Source organism: Ambystoma mexicanum, chromosome 9 (assembly GCF_040938575.1).
Source record: "Ambystoma mexicanum isolate Mex_15411 chromosome 9, UKY_AmexF1_1, whole genome shotgun sequence".
Lineage (NCBI taxonomy): Eukaryota > Metazoa > Chordata > Amphibia > Caudata > Ambystomatidae > Ambystoma > Ambystoma mexicanum.
In genome coordinates this window covers 969,119,530-969,140,721 of record NC_090931.1, presented here as the reverse complement: position 1 = coordinate 969,140,721, position 21,192 = coordinate 969,119,530, and the positions used below count along the sequence as shown (strand labels likewise).

At 46.5% G+C, this 21,192-nt stretch overlaps 1 protein-coding gene across 2 annotated transcripts in view; it reads right to left on the bottom strand.

Annotated features, from left to right (window-relative positions):
- Positions 1-21,192, bottom strand: part of ERICH2 (glutamate rich 2) — a 670,025-nt gene that overhangs the window by 491,678 nt on the left and 157,155 nt on the right. For both annotated transcript variants that reach the window (XM_069616183.1, XM_069616184.1), the window contains one exon: positions 20,475-20,511. In XM_069616183.1, the coding sequence (XP_069472284.1) occupies positions 20,475-20,511 (37 nt within the window). The remainder of the gene's footprint in view (positions 1-20,474; positions 20,512-21,192) is intronic.

Sequence of the window (21,192 nt, the reverse complement as noted above, 5' to 3'; positions counted from 1 at the left end):
AAATCCTCAATGTCATAAACTTAGAATTTATAGGGCATAATGATTTACTCAAAGGAGCCTTAGCAACTGTTATTTAGTGCATGCTCAAAACAATATGTTACGTTAGATTAGTTAGTGTCTGCTCTGCTTCATCGTGACCTGACCCTCACCCCACCCGGACACAGGCAACTGGACCTCGTGGCACGCGTCCTCATGCCAACTGAACAACCAATCCAGCGGGAGCAATGTCATCGAAATATATGTGGCCGAATGTTTTATCCAATCCTGTGTCCATGTAGTTCCCTATAGCATGATATCAGTTGTGACGCTTTTTACCTTTTAAGCTGCCACATTTGTAATGTTTGCCAGAGCGCTCTCGGGCAGCAGAGTTCTCTGCATGCCAAGTTCATATAAACGACTAAACTCTTGCAGCCTGTTCTCCTGGTCTCATTCCCAGCTGGGGTGTGCCTTATTCTTTTGGATTTTTGGACGTATAAGACGGGGAGTGGGCCTACACATCGTAAGGGCCTTTATTTTCTTAGCTTCGACTACGTATGAACGTTTTGCTGCTACTCATATCGAGGCCCAAACATGGCTAAGAAACTACATATACCACCTTTCCCAGGGGGGTATTAAAACTAGGGCACTACACTTTTTAGCTGTCACCATCAATACCTTGGTTTTTCCCATGTTTATTTTAAGCTCATTTTCCAGCGCATAGTTACACAATGCGGTAAACATGGCTTTGGCTCCAGCATAAGTGTAATTTAACAGGATGGGATCATCCGTGTAAAGTAGGCATGGGAAGAGACGTCCCTCTCGCTTCGGGCAGCAGCCAACCATTGATAATAACCATCCCAGCAGACAACCATACATAAATGATGTAGCAAGGGGGCCAAGGTACATCTCTGTTTCACCCCCTTATGAATCTGTATCTGTGCAGTGATCGTGTCATCTTCTGTAAGTCGAATACTCATGGAGACCCTTCAAGATGTTAATACGACACAACGGGCATCCCCATTTACTTAGTTTACCGCAAAGTCTTGTTCGATCGACGCTGTCGAACGCTGCCTTAAAGTCCACGAAGATTACATAAAGCGTCCACCCCCCTGCTTCTTGTGTCCCTCTTATAAGAGAGTCAAGGACCCTGAGGTTATGAGACGTGCTGGAACCAGCACGTAAGCTCTTCTGTGTAAAGTGCAGGATCTTTGATTCATGCACCCATGCCTGCAAAGCTTAGAGTACGAATGTCGAGAATAATTTTCCCATCACGGCAAGTAACGACAGCAATCTGTAATTCTCCGGCAACATACGGTCTCCCTTCTTGTAAACTGGAAGAAGTACATCTTGCTGCCAAGACTCAGGGATGGTCTGAGAAAGACAAACCTTCTCAAACAACGTCAATATCCTGGCCTCAGGATTTCTCTTAAAAACCACGTTGGCCAAACCATTTGGCCCAGGGGCTCTGGAGTTTTTGAGTTTAAGGATAGAATTTCTGACTGCCGCCATCCTCCAGTCATGTGTTCAGGGCTGAAATTCTGAGACTGGTCACTAGTCCTGTCCTCCAAGTACATAATCCATACTACTTCCTGTATAGGATTTAGCGGGAGTTTTTTCACCTCCCCCTTTGCCTTCGCCAGCTTAGCCCAAATCTTCTTGGGGCAATTGCTCCGTAGTATTTTAATCATGTGTTGCTAGTTCTCATTTCGGATTGACTATTTCCATCGCTTAAGCCATGATTGATAGTTTCTCCTAATTTCCCTATTGTGTGAGGCTAACTCCCAAGGAGCAAGCTCCAGACCATGCAACCTACGCAGTTCTTTATGCCTGACTCGCTTAGTGTCACAAATGGTCCTGTCAAATCTATGGGGAGTTTTACTACACAACCTGCCCCTGCATTATATAGCCCCCAGTCTTCCTGGTCAGTTTATAAATCCAACTTTCTATCCCATCGGCATTCATATTTTTAATTACTGCCATGTCGACCTCAAAAGAATCTATGATCTTGTTGTTAATCTTTAATAGGTTGTTTTCAGTCCATCGAACTGCATTGCCTGCATGGTTTACAGAAATATCTTTTCACCCGGTCTTCCTCCCCTCGTGGGTTTGTATATTAATGTCTAGGGCCAATATGTTGTGATCACTGTGTTCTGTGGACACCACCATGAGTTTTTCTACCTTCTGAAGACAATCATTATTGCCAAACAGATAGTCCAGAGTGGCAACACAATTATTCCCCTTAAAAGTGAATGCTCTCAGAATGTCGCCCACCGTTCTTCCATTTAGCATTCACATCTACCATTGACCCAAAAAAGAGACCCAGTGGGACCCTTTGATGTTGCCTCATTCTTGCAGCATAGCACTTCTTTGGGAGACTTTACCATAGACCGCACAGATATTGTCATCTATGCATCTAGAATTTAGGTCACCTCCCACAATCGTCAATTGCGACCCACTGGCCCCCTTTGTTGTCAGCAAGATATCTTCAATGCCATTTTGGATTTCCTATATTCCCTTTGCACCCGGAGGTACGCATACATTTATGAGCAGCAGCTTCCAGCTCCAGGGGAACAATCATCTTGGCTCACCTCCACCGCCAGGACTCCGCATCTTGCTGCCATCACACGCCTAGAGCAAAACTTCTGGCCCACACCTATCACTATGCCACCGTATGATCTGCCTCTTTTACCCCTGATAGCAGGTTCCTGGTGAATGTGGTAGCCCTCCACTAGCAGAGGACAGACGAGCCATGTCTCTTGTAACAAGAACATTACAAATAATTGCAACTTTGTCAATGAGCCAGCAGCATTTAATATATGGCTATGCCCCCACGCATTCCAACTTGCAAATCTCAGAGGTCAGTTGGGTGGCAAGTCCCTGCGTGCAAGCATATCACTTTTCATCATCGCGACCAATTTTCCCCTGCCGAGCCATCTACCTGCATAAGTTCTAATTTATCATGAGCTGTGCTGCAACTTCCAGTATGCGCTGGCTGTTCTTCACATACTGTTAGTTTAAGTCCTGTACTTAATAATGCCAGGGCATTAGCACACAGTAGGAACCCAGCATTTGTTGATACAAAATGGATCAATGCCCAATTAGTTGTACTTCTGCATTTTTGGCAATTTAATCTGTGCCATGTCCTTATTAGTGATAGATAAAAGCCATGGCATGGAAGACCAGAGTCACAGCAACGAAGATCACTTAAGAAAAGGGCTAGCATCAGAGGTATGTATTTCATCTAGTCTTAATGCAAGACCTAACCTAGTAGGTTCAACAGCAATTTGCGTCTGTTTCATAGCCATTTCATATGCAGAGTCACTTTCCTGATTCGTATACTTCTCGGGTACGGCCCACCAAGGTTGCCTCAATGCTGCTGTCAATAGATTGGGGTCTTTGATGGCATTTGTACACTAGAGACGCATCTAGCCTGACGTGGCTCAAAGTCTCTTACTTTGTCGTCTTGACAAAATACCATGCTGGAGAGCTCTCCTGACGCTCTGGTCTTACTGTCCAGTCTGGGGGCTATCCTCTCAGGAGGATAGCTCAGGGGCAACACGCTCATCTTGGAACCAAGACGACGCGGAGCACCACAGGTTCGGTCCGCGCGCAGAAACCTCTGGGTATTAAGTGCGTTATAAATAACCCATCATATGATATCATATCATACCCCTGGTTTTCGCAATGGACTTTGAGCAATTGTGGTCATCGCTGTTGGTCGACGTTTGCGAGGTTCAAGGACACCAGCTGTCTAAAAAAGGACCCATTTATCCAATGAGCCATTCAATGTCACTGTTCTTTTGACTCCATCCTGCTGGGTCCTGGTAATTACCCTCAAAGGTTTTGTTCCTTGTGCACACAAGGTCACTGTGAGGTGGCTATGTTCAGCCTTCGTACACTCCTCTGGGAGGTGCCCGTATTCCTCTTGTGTGGATGTCTGTAATTCACCATTTTGATGGCCCATTTCAGTGGAGAGATATCCTGCCTCCATCATGGAGATATCGGCACATAGGGCATCTATAGCGTCTTCCTCAGACACCGCCGCAATGTTTACCGAGTCCTGGGTTCTCCATGAAATATCCGGCACCAAGATAGTATCTGTTCGTACTTTCAGGGCTTCTGTCAATTGCACCCTGGTTGGAGATTTAATAATGTGAGCCGGGCTGGCCACAGAACAGGACTTCTTTAATGGTGGACAGCATGCATTCACAGATTTAATAGGCTGTCGTTTAGGGACGATACAGGCCTTGTTGTTAATTATCAACTTTGTCGTAAGTGAATAGAGTCTTCTCTGATCTGAGGCCATAACCGAACACAGTGTAAACAATGCTTCAATTTTTGCTGCCAATTCACTAGCAGGTCCATGGTAACCGACTCTGTCTGGGTCAGCCGCAGGTCCTTGGTACCACTTCCTACCACAGGACTAACCGCCCCCCCCTCGGCATCCGAGGTCTCCAATTGGCTTTTCGGGTATAGTCAGTATCTCCAAATTGGGGCGGGCCGATAAATTGCTAAATTGGGTCTCATTTCTCTTTGCATATGTTAGGGAGCCCAAAGAGTTTCTTCTAATGGTATTCCACAGCGCCAATTGTGAGCCGTTGTTGTCCAGTGAGTGATCGTTGAAGGAGGATTGCTCATGGCCTTCCTCCATTTTATTTCTCTCATATGGAAATTTTGGGCACTCTGATGTTCTCGGGACATATGACTTATTTGCCAGTCCTGTTCTAATTGGAAATGGTGATTTTGTATTTCCCAAGCCAGATAAAAAGCCGGGGATCCTTGTTTGCTGTGCCACAGGGGTAGGTTCACCAGAGTTACCTTCTTTCTTGCCCCTCTTTCTTCTGGGTGCATCACGTGTCAATTTGTTGAGGCGCTGCGGGCTACGAGCCTGCTTGCCCTTTCCAATATCATCACTTCGCAAGCCAGATCTCTTAGATTGATTAAGCCTCATCTTTAAATCAGGCCCTGCTACGACGTGAAATTTAAAAATAAAGAATTAAATAGTCGCGTTATATTGATAAGAGCTTGAATGTATGCATAATCATCATTGACTGTTCCTGCGTTGTATTTGTTGAAAAGACTGTTTAGCAACTCATTTATTTTGACCACATGATTTTATTCCACCGCTCCGATAATTCACATATTGGAGTGTAGTGCTGTGTCTTAGTTGTTGGAATGTAAAACCAATTTATGGTTAGAATGTTATGGTCGTTGTTGTCAAATTGAATAATCTTTAATTCATTCACTGGAGCTATTGCTGCAATTGATAGGAAAGCTTAGTCGCTAATTGCTGCTGATCGATTTCGCTTCCATGTAGGTTTGGGTCGGCAGTATGTTGCGAAGGTCCCATTGAGAATGGTTAAATGTCTTTCTTGCATAAATTCAAGCCATCTCTTGGCTCTGGATTGCAATTGTTTATTTCTTCCCTTAAAACATGCAATATTGAGGTTGCCTACAAGTAAAACTATGTACGGTATTGGATCACTAGCGACCATAACTAGCATATTAATTATGTGATCGAAAAATTGGCCAGTTTCTATTAATGCCGAATTACAATAGACATTCAAAATAGCAATATGGGAGGTTCTTGAATCTAGGGCATCAGATAATATTAGTCGAGCAAGTTGGATGCATGGATTCAGTGTTGCCCAAGGGGTTAGACTAGCTTTTAGTTAAATTTTTATTCCAATTAAGAAACCTACACTAGGACGACCTTAGAAGTGTCTGATTGCAGGGACAGTTATGAGGTTGTAATTTGGCCATACAGGTTGATTTAGTATCCATGTTTCATGTAAAATGATTAAGTCATAAGAGTTGATATGATAGTTAGTCAAAGGATTTATTAAATGTTTAAATCCTCTGGTATTTCATGTAGCAGTGTTTATTGATTTTCTCGAGTTTCCTCTCTGGCATTAAAAATTTGAAGTATGAGCGGTTCGTTTTATCGCTTCATTAAGCCAAGTCCATGTAGTTTTCTGGGGCGGCGAGTTTGATTTATCAAAATATACAGATCTTGTGATTTTCCCTGTTGAGCCTTTGGAATTTATTATTAGTACCTCTGAGTTTTTAGTAAAGATATAACTGTCACTTTGATGGCAATTTCTAGTGTTCTCTTTAATGTTTGTCATTGGTCGGTCGTATTTTCTTCTGGGGGTTGTTGAGTTTGTGGTTTTCGTTAGGTGCAAACCTAAAAGGGTGAAAGTTTGTTTCGGAGTCCATATTGCTTGCTTGACCAATTGCAACTGTATCATTAAATGTGACGTGTTCATGCTCCTAGTGGTTCTGCAGTTTGAATGTGCATGGGTTTGTGGCTAGTGGGTAGAGAAAGTTTGTGTAAGGAGTGGATGTGAAGTGAATGGTAGTGGGTGGAAGGAGGGTGTTTTGAGTAGTAGGGTTGGAGGGACAATAGTAGTGGGGAGAGGAGAGAAGTAGTGGGAGAAGAGTAGTAATGGGAGGACTAGTAGCAGCGGAAAGGGGGAAAGTAGGAGGAATGAAACATCGGAGGGATGGAGGACTGGTGGGAGGAGTACACCAGAGGGAGTACTTTTGAGTGTAGAGGAGAAGGGGTGAGTGGGCATGACTGAAGTAGTCGGAATACCACAGATCAAGAGCAAAGCACTATCCAACTTCCAATTAGATCAATAACCTCTGGTTTGAGATAAGAAAGCTAGGATGTCCCCGAGGGAGTTTAGATAGAATGCTCTTATGGAGCCATCAGTAGTCGCAATCAGCCATTAGACAGTAGAAGTTATCATTCAATCACACTAACGGAGATTACAGACACCTGGGTTATGGTGGAAATCCAACCGGAGATATGAGAGAGTGAGAGTGTGAGTGAGAGAGAGACACTTTCCGAGGACCAAAAAACTGATTTGAAGATTCTGTGTTTTTCGGTGCCATCTGTCACACCTCTCAACATCTTTTTCTCTCCCCCACCGATGTGCTCTAGAGCAAGAGAATGTAGAGTCAGCATGATAAAAGAACAAAATAATTAGATGAGTAGCAGGACATTCCGACTTTCAAAGGGCAGCAGTAACTGCTATGGACTGGGCTAGAAGATTACTGGACATCACCAAAAGGCTAATTCTTAGGTATCTTGTTTTTAACATGCAGGATATAATGGGCGCCAAACAAATCTCAGATCATGCTAACAGAGATTTTATCATGACTGAAGCTTTTATAGTTCCAGACAAATGGAGCAGAGCCTGACTTGACGAGGGCAGTCATGCCACAAGCAGCATATATTCTGCTATGATGGTTATACATTTTCTAATGATGAGTTGACACTTTACTGCTAGTATCTGGAGAATCAATTACTGGGTACATCGTAGAGAGTTCACAGGACCATGCTGTAGTGGGGACACAGGAGCTGCAAGGAAACCCGAGAAAGAATAACAGATTTTCAAAAGATTGGGAATCTCCTGAAAGAGCAAAATAGGACTATTTGCTCTGCCAAAAAGAAACTCCAAAAACAGGCTCCAATAGCAAGGATAGGATTACTTCATCATTAACTTCCTTGGGTACGTAGGAGTGGGCTATACTGAACAAGGGCATTATAGGCAGCATTAAATCATATTTTGACAGGAAGTCTTGACATAAGCAAATGTGGGTTTGGGATTCATGCTAAATACTATTAGCATCAGCACCTGGCATTTGTGAGTGATAGTGATATGATATATTTTATTTATAGTGGTACCCAAGAGACCAAATGCAGTTCACTCTAACTCCAGGCAAAGACATACAGGTCACCCTTCACAGGTGTGGCAAAAAACCATTCAGATGGATCCTTCAACATTTTTAAATTTTCCTCTCTAGAGTGCGGACCATCAGCAAAAGTATGAAATATAAACTAATCTAAAAGGCCCTGTACTGAAGTCTGAGACATAATCCTTACTTCAGCAACACACTGACTGCCAAGGAATAAGCGGTCAGTACAAAAAAAAACAATCAAAGGGAACTGTGGGAGGAGAAAATAACTGATTTAACAAGACTACCAATTACCCTATTACATAACCAGGGTATGTCCCTAGGTTTCAGTAAAATACCCTGTTGTTGGAAAAACCTGCTAAAGCAAGAAGAAAAGAAAAGGTGAATAAGGGGATTGGTGGGGATAAATCAGGTGCTAATTATTCTGTTATGGTGGTGTAAAACAGCCACAATTGAGCAAGATTTATTATTTAAATACGTGAACAATTTGGCTTTCAATGTCTTCTGTTATACTAAAAAGTGGGGGAATTTTGTACCAGTCAATTAGCTTTATTCATGGATTTTTACAAGTAAGTCTGCCACAAACGCCATAAAGACAAAGTGCAGACTGCTAAAATAGACTCCTGTCTAACTTGAGGAAAGCCAATTGTAGTAATTAAAAATGTCAATGGCAGCATGTAAAAAAATAATAGAAATGCGACGGAGGGCATCAAGATCAGCAATCGAGCATCTCTGAAATCATAAGAGTACACAAATTTGGGAGCTGCAAAGATTTTTACTGTTCTTACTGCTCCATGGGATATTGGACGTCTCGTCCCATCAGCATGCACTGCCTGCAATGGAGCTACATTATCTCACGTGTCTATTGTGATGCTGGAAATGCATTGGAGGAACAGTGTTATTTTCTGCACAGGAGTCCATGTGGGACTCCGGGCAATGCAGCTCTTCCTCTTTTGGGTTTGGTGAACAGACCCTTGGGATACCCTTATGGCACCCATCGGTGGGGTAAAACCCTGTACCCCTAGTGTATGTTTTTGGGCACCTGTGTGTAGCCCACAAAGCAGGGTATGGGCTGGTGGCAGCTCCATGCTGAATTTGACAGGTGCTCCGAGTATCCTCCAATTTGGGATACCCAGGCCCTGCTATTGGAGTCCGTTGATTCCTGATAGGAGACAAGATGGCCCCTGTGGCCTCTTGTTTTCTATTGCATGTTACCTTGTTTTCCCAAAGTCCTGGAATGGCCTGACTCTGTCCCTTCTTCTGACTGGCTGTTGGGTGGAAGTTCCATATATGGTATTGTGGAGAAGTCCAGGCCAGACTGGTAGGAGCCTTCCCAGTAACTATATTGTGGGCACGCCCTTGGGGTGGCACCTGGGTAAATGTATTGTGTGACTAATATGTACTTCATGTTATGGTGGTCTGGTTTCTGGTATGTGACACAAAGACTGAGACAGCCCTGCCCGAAACTGGTATGAATGCAGTGTGGAGTGCTGAATGGCTGGGTACTTGTCCCGATACACATTCCTTGTTGTGAGTGTCTGGAGGGAGGAGAATGGCCTGAATGCACTGTGAGCCTGATTGGCTGCCTGCATGAATGCACTTCTGGATGATTGGTTGCCCAAGTGTGACCCAGAGCGAATGAGAGACCAAATCGTATATATGGGGACCGCTCACTGAAGGAAATCGTTCAGAAGCTGAAGTCGAAACTTGATGCTTGATCTTGAAGCCGAGCCGGAAGAAGAAGGTTGACTGCTGTTTCCTTCGATGCAATCTGAAAGCTGCCATACCATTGAGGACTGATCCAAGAGAGGACTTTGCTAGTAGACCTCTTCGCGAGCTACGAGGGACCATCGTGCATCAGCTAACCTTCCCCAAAGCGCCCTGGAAGTCGGCCTTCGAAAGACTGTCGACCGGAGACGTGGTCCGCCGAGGAATTTGAAGAGAGGCACCCGGGCATCCGTCCACCATTGTCACCCAGGGTTCGGAGGATCCCCGTAACCACTGGAGGCCCATCAAAGCTGTGTTGCCCAGAAGCGGGGACAGCTTGACGCTGTGCCGACGACTGTAGCTGCAACGCTCCATTGCCTAAGAACACTTTGAAAACGAGGACTCACCCGCTCATCACTGACGATCGCTTTGTCCCGTCGGAGAAAGTCAAGGACGCTGAGGAACCGAGGAGAATCCGCTGGTGGGTTTCCCACCACCCAAAGACCAAAAAGACGCTGACAACTCAGCGCCCTTGCTGGGCCCAAAGTTCTTCATTGACTCTTTGCGGCAACAAAATATCATAGTCAAAGTGCACCGCACCCCTCATCTTTGCAGGATGTCCGCGACCGATTGTCGACGAGCACCGCCAGGACTTAAGCTGCTGCCTCAACGCCATCATTCACATTTTCTTCGAGGGATCTCGACAATCTCCGACTCCTGCCTTAACGGGAGTTCACTCAAGAAGGATCCGTCGACGACCCAACGTTGTACTCTGCTAAACAAGGCACACTGCGGTGGTAGAACTTTATAGAAGGAGATAACACTCTTGAAAGCAATATATGGACTGGGCTTGTTTTTATATCTTTATTTATAGGTTGCCCAGCTGGGGGGGATCCTCACACAGAACTGTGCCTGGTGGTAGGGGCCCAGTATTCTGCCAATTGTTTAACCATTTGTTTTCCTCCTAAGTCTATTGTTGGTTCACTTTATTAATTGATTTGTGTGCCATTTGCAACTGTCTACAGTTGATGCATTTCAATGGAATCAAAGAAGTAATTGTGGTACCACATAGAAACTGTATATATTCATAATTTTAGAATTGCCTGAGCACAGAGTGTGTTATTTTATGTGTACATAATCAATGCCTTATTTATATAAAGAACTGTGTTTTCACTAACATAGTGTGTGGACATTCCTTAGTGGGTGCTTGGGGACTACACTGTACTTAAGAACCAGCCTGCATCACCACCTGAGAGCGTAAGCCTTGATTGCTCGTCCAATGTTACCAAATAGAGAAACTTGGCTGGAGTGCTCTGTGCCTCTACTCTGCCATATAGAGAGCACAAGTAAACATACCCCCTCCATTCTTTACATCTATGTAAACACAACATGGTATTACCAGTTAGAACACCATGGCTTACATTCACATATTTACTGATTCTCTTAGTCCTTGCTCTCCTTCCTTTCACAACTGATGAGCACTGGCCCACAATGCAGGCTGGAAAGCAACTCTAAAAAGCACCATCACTTAAGAACCACGAAAATAGGTCCAAGTGAATGCCTCTTCTCACAAGCCCCACCCCTATAAATTGAGCGTCACCAGCCACCACAAACTGCTACGTACAGTTCTATCCCCATACTAATTGATTGGAAGGCTGCTTATGATCAGAGAGATGGAATCATCAGGCTGGTGTGAAGGAACGAGAACAAGGAATTAAAGAACTGGAAAGAATATTAAGGTAATATTTCCATTTGTTTTTGTACCTTTCTCAATTCTCACCAACTGGTTAGGAATCAGATTATGTTTCTTACCACCCTGAGCAAACCAATAGATTAGGAAGAGCCTCTTGACCAAAAGATGCATCCCTTCTGGGGGATGCATCTATAGAAAAATACTCAAAAGCTTATGGGGATTCCTAAAATAGGTACCGGTATGTAAGAAGCAACCATTTCTGACTTTTCTCTTGTGGATTGTGCATGAAGCCTTTGAGGCACTGGCATTAATCTAGGAAATACCAACAAAATATAAGAAACATTCAACCTGGCTAAGGTCACTTTAGCCTCATTCATGTCAGGGCCAAGACCACCATAGGTAACAAAAAGATGATCTTTAAATCTGAATGATTGATGGATTATTTATATATACCAATATGGCGACACCCCACTCAAGGAAGCTTAAAAACCTAGTCCTGAATACGATCGACACAATCAACATATATCATTTGATTTTCTGACAAATCTCAGTCTAATAATTTAGGGTGTAACATTCCCAGACTCACACTTGGGATAAGAAACACAGTGGTTTTTTAATTTTACAAAAAATGTATTACATAGAAATAAATTGCATCAAAATAATTTAACAAGTGATTCCCTAACTGAATTACAATGGGACTATGTATCACTATATGTACAGCACACAACTTTACTTTTATGGTTTCACTAAAACGAACAATCGCAGAAGATGAATTTGCTTACTTGAAATCCAAACATGCACTCCAAAATCAAAAGGTGAGCAAGTATTCAGAAAAAGGCTTAAAACAAAACAATTCACTGCAGTTACAGAACAAATATGATTCTCCAATACTCAGACTGATTTAAATCCAAGATGTTGGACACTAAACTATGACAAACTATTGGTTCTGAGCTTGGGAATAGACACTGCTCAACCCTATCTTCTATCATGTTGAACATGTTGCAATCTATTGTAAATGTTAGAGTTTCTGCTCCTTTTGGAATGCTGGGACAGTGGGGCTTAACTCAGCCACTATTTCGAAGGAATAAGGTTCACCTGCAACAACCCAGTAAAATGTGTACACTAAAGAATAGATTTCAATTGTTTTATTGTCTATGGCAGACGCCAATGACAGGATTTGTTATTCCACATTCAATTTTAGCTTTCTAAAGCTTCCAGAGGTCCCATATTGCAGTAGAAAGTCCTAATAAGAGGATGCTACCCAGTGTTTTAATTGTAAATATAAATCAGAAAACATATACACCATTTGCTATGTTCACTTTTTCAGTGACGCACCTTTTAAACAGGCTCCCAAAAATACTTCTAAATGCTACCTGGGATTTAATTAATTCTCTGGAAAAATGGCTAAATAATCCTGGGGTTTAGGTGCACACTTTGTCCGTCTTCCAAAGGCCCTAGATAGGTAGGGACACTGACTGGCCTCAGCCAGCCCCATCAGGTAAACTCTAATCTGTGCACATGTTCCAAAGTTCTTCTCATGTAATCTCGTCCAGCTAAAGGAAAGGCCTCTGTATTCAGTCCAGTCTTGATAGGTACCTTTTAAAGAGATTTTCCCATTAACTACACCCAGTTGGAATACAGTCGGTTTCTCTCCTGTCTGACAGGCTTTCTTCCATTGTGTTTGAGCTTAAATAACTAGCAGATTCCACCCATAAGGGGAAGACGAGTAGAGCGGATTCCTAATAGTCAGTATATTTTCTTCATCTCCAGACCCTATGGAAAATGTCACATCTGAAACCCATTTCTTTCCTATTGACTCTTTTACATAAGAAGGTTAGATACAGCAGTTGGATACAGTAGAGTTTCTCTTGTGTGTTGGTGTGTACCGAGACTGGCAGTGACTATCACCCTTCATGAATTGCCGCGAAGGGACTCCCGGGTCTTTACAACTGTTGAAACTTACTTCATTCTATTTATTTTCCACTCCAGGAGAAGCCATCCTGTTATTTGTTTGAGTTGATGTCCTTTATTTGTTTTACACCAACACCAAAAACAAACACAGTTTGAACTTCAACATGGCTCTAGGTCTCTCATTGATGGCAACTTGGCAGGGCCTGGAAGAACAAGTTACTTTCTTACCTGGTAACGTTCTTTCGATGGGATGGTCCGACGACGTATTCCACATCTATGACAGGTAATGTCCACTGCTGTGCTGCTTCGGAAAATCTTTGGCGTCTGCGTCAATGACATCGATGAGCCGTCCTCGAGGACCTCCTCCGACGGCCGATGTCACCCGATGTGATAAGTAGGACGCACGACGCCCATAGCCTCAGTTATAGTTTTTTCCCAGAACGTGTGCCACCAGTTTTCTGCCAGTCAGACACACAAGGCCTTGCGGAACGCAAGCTGTAATCGCAAAAGAAATTCTGCAGCGGGGAAGGCAGGGAGGGAGCAATATGGAATACGTCGTCGACCATCCCATCGAAAGAACGTTACCCAGGTAAGAAAGCAACTTGTTCTTCGAGGGGATTTGGTCCTCCGACGTATTCCATATCTATGACAGACTCCCAAAGCAGTACCAAGCAAGGAGGTGGGAAAGAATTTAGAATACAAATTAGCATGCCCAATCAAATTGCGGAATAGAGAACTGCCTTGCCAAAGGCCAGATCTTGCCCTCTGATGGAATCAAGGGAATAGCGACGTACAAAAGTATGTACTGAAGCCCAGGTGGCTGCATCACAGATGTGACGAATAGGAACCCCCTCTGCAGGGCAGTAGACGCAGCCACTGCTCTGGTAAAATGGGCCCGCAAGCCAGCCGGAGGGTCCTTACCCGCCAAGCAGTAACACTCGGAGATAGCTAAAATAATCCAACGAGACAAAGTCTGTTTCGTCACAGCTTGTCCCAAACGCTTTCCAGCGTAACCAATGAAAAGTTGATCATCCACTCTGACCCGGGACATGCGCGAGATAAAAGCTCAACGCTCTCCTAGGATCAAGCCTATGGAGCCTCGCCTCTTCCTTACCAGGATGTGGAGGAGGATAGAACGCCGGAAGAACAACCTTCTGGCTCAAATGAAATACCGAAACCACCTTCGGAAGAAAAGAAGGACGAACTCTAAGGACAACCCTGTCCTTGTGAAACACAGTGAAGGGTGGCTTAACTGAAAGTGCCTGTAACTCACTCACTCTGCGAGCGGAAGTAACCGCAACTAAAAACACAGTTTTCAGAGTTAACAGCCTCAAAGGGCAAGAATGTAAAGGCTCAAACGAAGCACCCATAAGAAACTTAAGAACAAGGTTCAAATCCCAACCTGGCACCAGAAAAGGTGACGGAGGGAACACATTAGTGAGCCCTTTCAAAAACTGAAATTAAAGGAATTTTAAAATAGGAACACTCTTCAGACGAGAGTTTAAATATGGACAGCGCCGCCAGGTAACCTTTAATGGTCCCCACTTGCAAGCCCCTGCGGGCCAAAGAAAGTAAAAAAAGACAGACCCATGGGAATGTCACATCTAAAAGGATCCACATTCTGAACTCTGCACCAGTGGCAGAACTTTCTCCAACGGCAACGGTACAGAGACTTTGTTGCCGGCCGCCTGGCCGAGAGCAACACCTCCATCACGTCTTCAGGGAGGTCCCAATCCTTGTACCTCAACCTTTCAGAAGCCAAGCGTGAAGATTGAGGGATCTGACCTCTGGGTGGAGAACCTGACCCCCCCTCCCGTGAGGGCAGATCGTCTTGGTAGGGAAGACGACGTGGAGGGCAGATGGACAAGTCTAGAAGGTCCGGGTACCACGTCCTCGGGCCCACGCCAGAGCAATGAGGATCATCCGGGAACCGAACCTCCGCAGCACTTGCGGGATGACGAGGACTGGAGAAAACGCGTACAGCAGTGGGAACGACCACTCCACCACAAACGCATCTCCTAAGGCTCCTTTTGGAGGAAATTCCCGCGAGCAAAACCTTTCACACTTCCAGTTGACACTGGAGGCGAAGAGATCCACTTGAGGGGTCCCCCAAAGGGCGAAGATCTCCAGGAGAATCTCCTAAGCCAGCTCCCACTCGTGAGAGATCGTGCTCTGCCTGCTCAGAGCGTCTGCCGTCTCGTTGTCGACTCCGGCCAGATGAACCGCCGAGATCGAAACTTCCTGCTGGATGGCCCAGAACTCCAGCTGCATCGCCTCCCTGCACAGCGGAAGTGACCCTGCCCCCCCCCTTTTTGTTGAGGTAGTGCATGGCCACCGTGTTGTCCGTCAGAATCAGGACACTCTTTCCGCGCACAGTCGACAGAAAAGCCTTCAGGGCTAGCCTGACAGCCCTCAGCACCAACAGATTGATATGGAGTCTGGACTCCGACGGAGACCAACGACCGCTGACTGTCAAATCGTTGGCATGAGATCCCCATCCCGTGAGGGATGCGTCCGTCACGATCATCACCTCTGGCCTGGGCAGCCAAAATGGGGCCCCCTTCATCAGATTGCCCTCGACGGCCCACCACAGAAGGTCCCGGGATACCGAGGGTGGCACCTGAACAGGGTCCGACAGCCTGCCGGAGGACTGAGACCACTGGAGCTTGAGTGCCCACTGCAAAGATCTCATCCGCAGACGAGCCTCTGGCACCAGAAGAATGCAGGATGCCATGAGGCCGAGCAGTCTCAAGAACTCGGACGCTGGGAGATTCTGGGCAAACTGAAACTTGTGCACCATCTGCTGAATGTGAAGAGCCCTCACCTGAGGAGGAAAACACTGCCCCAGGGACGTGTCGAGCACTGCTCCGATGTACTGGAGCCGCTGCGTTGGTGTCAAATGGGACTTCTTTAAATTGAGGGAGAAGCCCAGCCTGTGAAGGGAGTGGCAGGTGACGGACAGATGATCCAGGACTTGCTCGTGAGAGCTCCCCCTGATCAACCAATCCTCCAGGTAGGGGTAGACGTGAATCCCCCCTTTCCTGAGATGCGCTGCCACCACCACCATGAGCTTGGTGAAAACCCTAGGGGCGGAGGTCAATCCGAACGGCAGGACCCGAAACTGAAAGTGCGAGTCGCCAACCGCGAACCTCAGGTACTTCTTGTGCTTGGGATGGATCGGCACGTGGAAGTGAGCATCCTTGAGGTCGAGAGACACCAACCAGTCCTGAAGTTGAAGGGCCTGGAGGACTTGAGAAAGAGTCACCATCTTGAACTTGTCCTTCCTGAGGAGTTTGTTCAAACCGCGCAAGTCCATGATGGGTTTCAATCCCCCGTCTTTCTTTGAAATCAAAAAATAAGGGCAATACCATCCCTTGTTCCTCTCCGCTACAGGCACCATTTCTATGGTGCCTTTCTCCAGCAGGGCTTGAATTTCCTGCGCAAGGAGCGGATCAGGACTCTTCAAAGAGAGGTTCCCTGGTGGATTGTCATGAGGCCTCTGCCGAAAAGGAAGACAGTAGCCGTGGGTTATGATCTCCAGAACCCACACATCCGAAGTTATGGCTTGCCACTCTACAAGATGCTGCGCCAGCCTTCCCCCAACCGGCGAACCATGGGACCTGGCCTCATGACTGAGTGGTAGCGGCTGCGGCGTTGCCTGAGGGCAAAGAGGCAACTGCCCGAGCGGCCTTGGCACCTCGAGTACCTTTGTTTCCACCTCTGGCACTCTCACGATGGCCTCTTTGACTGCTAGCTCCTCTCGCTTTACTGAAGGACGAGTAATAGCGAAAGGAACCTCCCCTCCATTGCTGTCCCCTAGGACGAAAAGGCGGAAGTTGGCAAACTGCAGCACCCAACGATTTCGCTGCAGCTTTGGAGGTCTGCAACCTCTCAAGGCTCTTGTCAGCCTTGCTGCCAAAAAGGTGTTCACCGTCAAAAGACATGTTGGGGAGCCGGGACTGCACATCAGGAGCGAACCCAGACTTCCGCAACCACGCAAACCTGCGCATTACGGTGCTCGCCGACATGGACCGGCTGACACAATCCGCCAAGTCCAAACCCGACTCAACGGCCTCACACATAGCATCCTTGCCATCCTGAACCATAGCAAGGAAACCATCCCGTTCGTCCACTTTGGGAATATGATCAGTCACTAATGCAACACAGTTCCACAGAGTGTGTGTGAAACGAGACAAGGCACATACGGAGTTGGCCGCCTGAAGCGCCATACCCCCCGAAGAAAACACTTTCTTCGCCCAGCCGTCAAAATGTTTGTCGTCCCTATCCAGAGGGATGGTAGGATACGACGCCTGCTTTGCCGGGGCCGTAGCCGCCTGCACCACCAAACTCTCCGGGGTGGGGTGCCTAGACAAGTAGCAGGGGTTGCTACTGGCTGGATGGTATTTTCACGACAAAGACTTGCCCACTGCCAGAAGACTCTCCGGAGCAGTCCAATCCGCTGCTACCCTTCTCTGCAGAGCCATATGAAAAGGCAAGAACGGGTCAGTGGGTGGACCGAGATCAAGGATGTCCGTGAGATCATCCTGAACGAACTCCCCCGGGGGAGCTGACCAACCCAAGTACTCGGTAACCCGAGACATAAGATGCCGATATGACGAATTGGCATGAGTGCCAGGCTCCGGCCGACAAAACTCCTTCTCCGGAGAGGTGTCCAGACCACTGGCATCATGCAGCGACTGCCTCAGGTCATTAAACTGGCTAGGGCCCGGGATAAGGTCATCTAGAACCGTAACCGGAACCAGGCCGCCATCAGAGCCTTCATCACCCGGTGAAATGTACTCCAGGCAGGGAGAGGAAGACCTCTGCGGACCAAAGCAGTGCCGGACCTTAGCCATAGCCTTTCTAGGGGCAAACCCCGTGCCACGGGGCCCCTCCAACACCACCGCCTCGAAAGGCGTCGAGGGCGCCGAACGAGTTGGCGCCGGCGTCGACAGAAAAGGCGTCGACGTCGAGCAAATCGGCGTCGACGTCAGCTGCAATGCCTCCAGCATCTGCGACGCTGACACAGTCCTCCAAGCTGGAGTTCTGAGCGTGTCTCTCGACAACCTGGTTGCCGACGACCCCCTCGGAGGCGGAGCCTCGAGAGAAATCGTCAACGACCTCGGTGCCACAGGCGTTGACGTCTTCTTCGAAGACGGCACAGGATCCCGCGGTCTCGAGTGCGTCGAAGACCGGGACTTGGAACGGGCATGGCGAGAACGGCTACCCTTGTCTGAGCGGGACGTCTCCCGCGAGCCGTGCCGACCACCCGAACCCGAAGGCATACGGGCGGTGTCTCTCGACCGGTGCCGACCAACCCCACTCGGAGGCACAGACGGACCGGTGCCCTGCGATTCCAGAATCGCTAGCATCTGCTTCCCGAATGAAGCCCATTCCTCCGGTGTCGCTTGCATGGAGGGATAAGCGACCCGCCGACGGGCGGAGTCCTCGGAAGAGGACGGGGAAGGCGACTTATGCCGGCGCTTCCTGAAATGCCTAGAAGAGGCGGAGGAGTGGCGAGACCGACTCCTGGAAGGAGACCCACCGGACTTCCGATGATGATGCGGAGAGTCACCCCTTGAGTCATCGGTCGAAAGCCCCGCAGACCTCGACTTCCGGGGCTTAGACCCCCTACCTACCGACAGCTTCTTCTTGCATTCCCGCAAGGCCTTTGCAGTGAGCGACTGGCAGTCGACACAGTCGTCCGTATCGTGGGCCTCCGAGGCACCAGAGGCAGGCGTCGTGCGAATCCGTGACCGACATCTTGGACCCACAGTCCCTGCAGTTCTTGAAGCCCAGACGCGGGGTCGAAGATGAGAAAGACATCGCCACAAACAGGTCTTCACACAAACCAAACAGGTTCAACGAACCGAGAATAGAAAACAGCAAACTCCAACGAGTCGAGGCGTACAGAGATTCACGAAGCGAACATGTTTGCGGAAAAAACAGAACTTAGGCTATGGGCGTCGTCCGTCCTACTTATGACATCGGGTGACGTCGGCCGTCGGAGGTCGTCCTCGGGGACAGCGCATCGACGTCATCGACGCAGACGCCAAAGATTTTCCGAAGCAGCACAGCTGTGGACATTACCGGTCATAGATATGGAATACGTCGGAGGACCCAATCGCCTCGAATATAAAAAATATTTGCCAAGAAGAGGAGGTGGAGGGGGGTGTGGTTGGTGTGTGTGGGAGGTGGGTGTGTGTGTGTGTGTGTGGGGGGTGGGTGTGTGTGTTGGGGGTGGGTGTGTGTGTGTGGGGGGGTGGGTGTGTGTGTGTGTGTGTATGTGTGTGTGCAGATCTGCTTATTCTTTGAACAGCACAAGTCTGAACTTGTAGCAGTGGCTGGTAGTTGTCAGCAAGGGCGCTAGACTCTTCAAAAGCAAGAAGATGAGTCTGTTAATTGGGATATGATATATTGCATTGCTTTAACAGTGGCTGTTAGAGAATTGTAATACCTTGGTTAAGTGATTTTAGTATATGGCAGTAGAATGGAAATATTGGTAATGAGTTATAAGGGAGGGGAGATTTTGTGGAAGAATACACAGCCCATCATGTGGAAAACATCACATGAAATGGTACTGTCTACATCAGTGATCATGCACTTTGACTGTGGTGCGACGTCCCTGCTTTAATATGATTTTAAAATTCACCACTGTAGACAAAAGATTTCTGGGTGGTCATACATTGGGCACCCTGGGAGAAATAGTTAAAGTAAGATCTGTTAGTTGAAATGAAACTTTTAATTAAAGTCAATAATAAAATATAAATGAGTTTCATTAATGTAATCACAGAGGTATTTTATCTATACCTGTGGTGGACTAGTGCAATCTGAAAGGGATTAGTGCAGCGGTAGCCAAACAATGTTATGCTGCATCCCCCTTGAGTTAAAATATTGCAGACGTGCCACCTTAAATTACAAAATATCTCATTTCGAATTAAAAGCAGTCACCGTATTGTCTTTTCAAGAGCCTTGCTTGCCCCCTACACATCCTGTGGGAACACCCTATCGGCCGAGTTTCATAGAATGAAGACCATCATACTGGCATAATGTTTGTTCTACTTATACCGAGGCTAGTGCAGAAAAAGCTTATGGGTGGACACTGATTATTGTAGGTAACAAGTCACATGAGACAAGACTAATGCTCATATGGGCGGGAGAAGGAGGGAAATCAAGGAGTAGAAAGCACGAACACTGCCCAAAAAAGAGTAAGAGCAACACAAGATTGCAGCTTCCAAGACTGTCCATAGGCAGAAAAACAGGAAGCTGTGGCAATGAATTAGAAGCATGGGTAAATCATCATCGCACAGAGGGACACATACACATGGGTTTTAGTTCAGAAATGTAAAAAGATGCACGTGCATGGATCGCAGATTTTAAATCCCGCCTGTGACATCACAAGGGCATAACCATTTGTAAGGAACAACAGCGGGGAGTAAGAGTGGATTGAGATAAGAGAATAATATAAAATTCTCACCTTAATAAGAACATCTGCTTTCTCAGAAGAACTCAGCCTGAAAAAAAGAAAGGCACAATTTGAATCTCTTGTACAAGTGGTTTCAGATCTATGAGGGGGTGCAAATAACGGTCCCCCTATGTTTAGCAAGGACAGCTGGCTACACATACCAAGAAATAATGACCCAGTACAGTGATGTGTGGTTGCATACTTCACCCCACTATTAAAGAGTGCCTTCAGTGGGATCTGGGTTATGGTTTGGGGTCATCCCCTGCACCAGTAAATGAAAGGCGAGCATTTTCGTCTTGGGTATAAGACTTTAGTTCCTGAAGAAGCACTAGCAATATGTGTTAACCTGTGCTCAAACAACCACATAAAAAAGCATAGCACTATGAAAGATATGGTCAGCTGTGCCACAGAGAACAAGTAATTTACATGGGTCTGAAAATCATCCCATTCAAATGGCATCTAGTTCATCATAGATCAGGATACGTCAAATACAATTATTATCATTATTATAATGGTATTTATTGAGAGATAGCTTCAGAAAACAACGGTGCGCTTTACAAAAGGTACACAACAATACAGATACACAACAGACGCTTTGCAGAGATATACAACAGTACAGATGCATAACAGAGCGCTTTTCAAAGGTGACAACAGAACAGATATACAGAGGGTGGTAAGATACAGAGGGGCACAGAAGAGGGGTACACACTTTTTCTAACCCACATTTTGC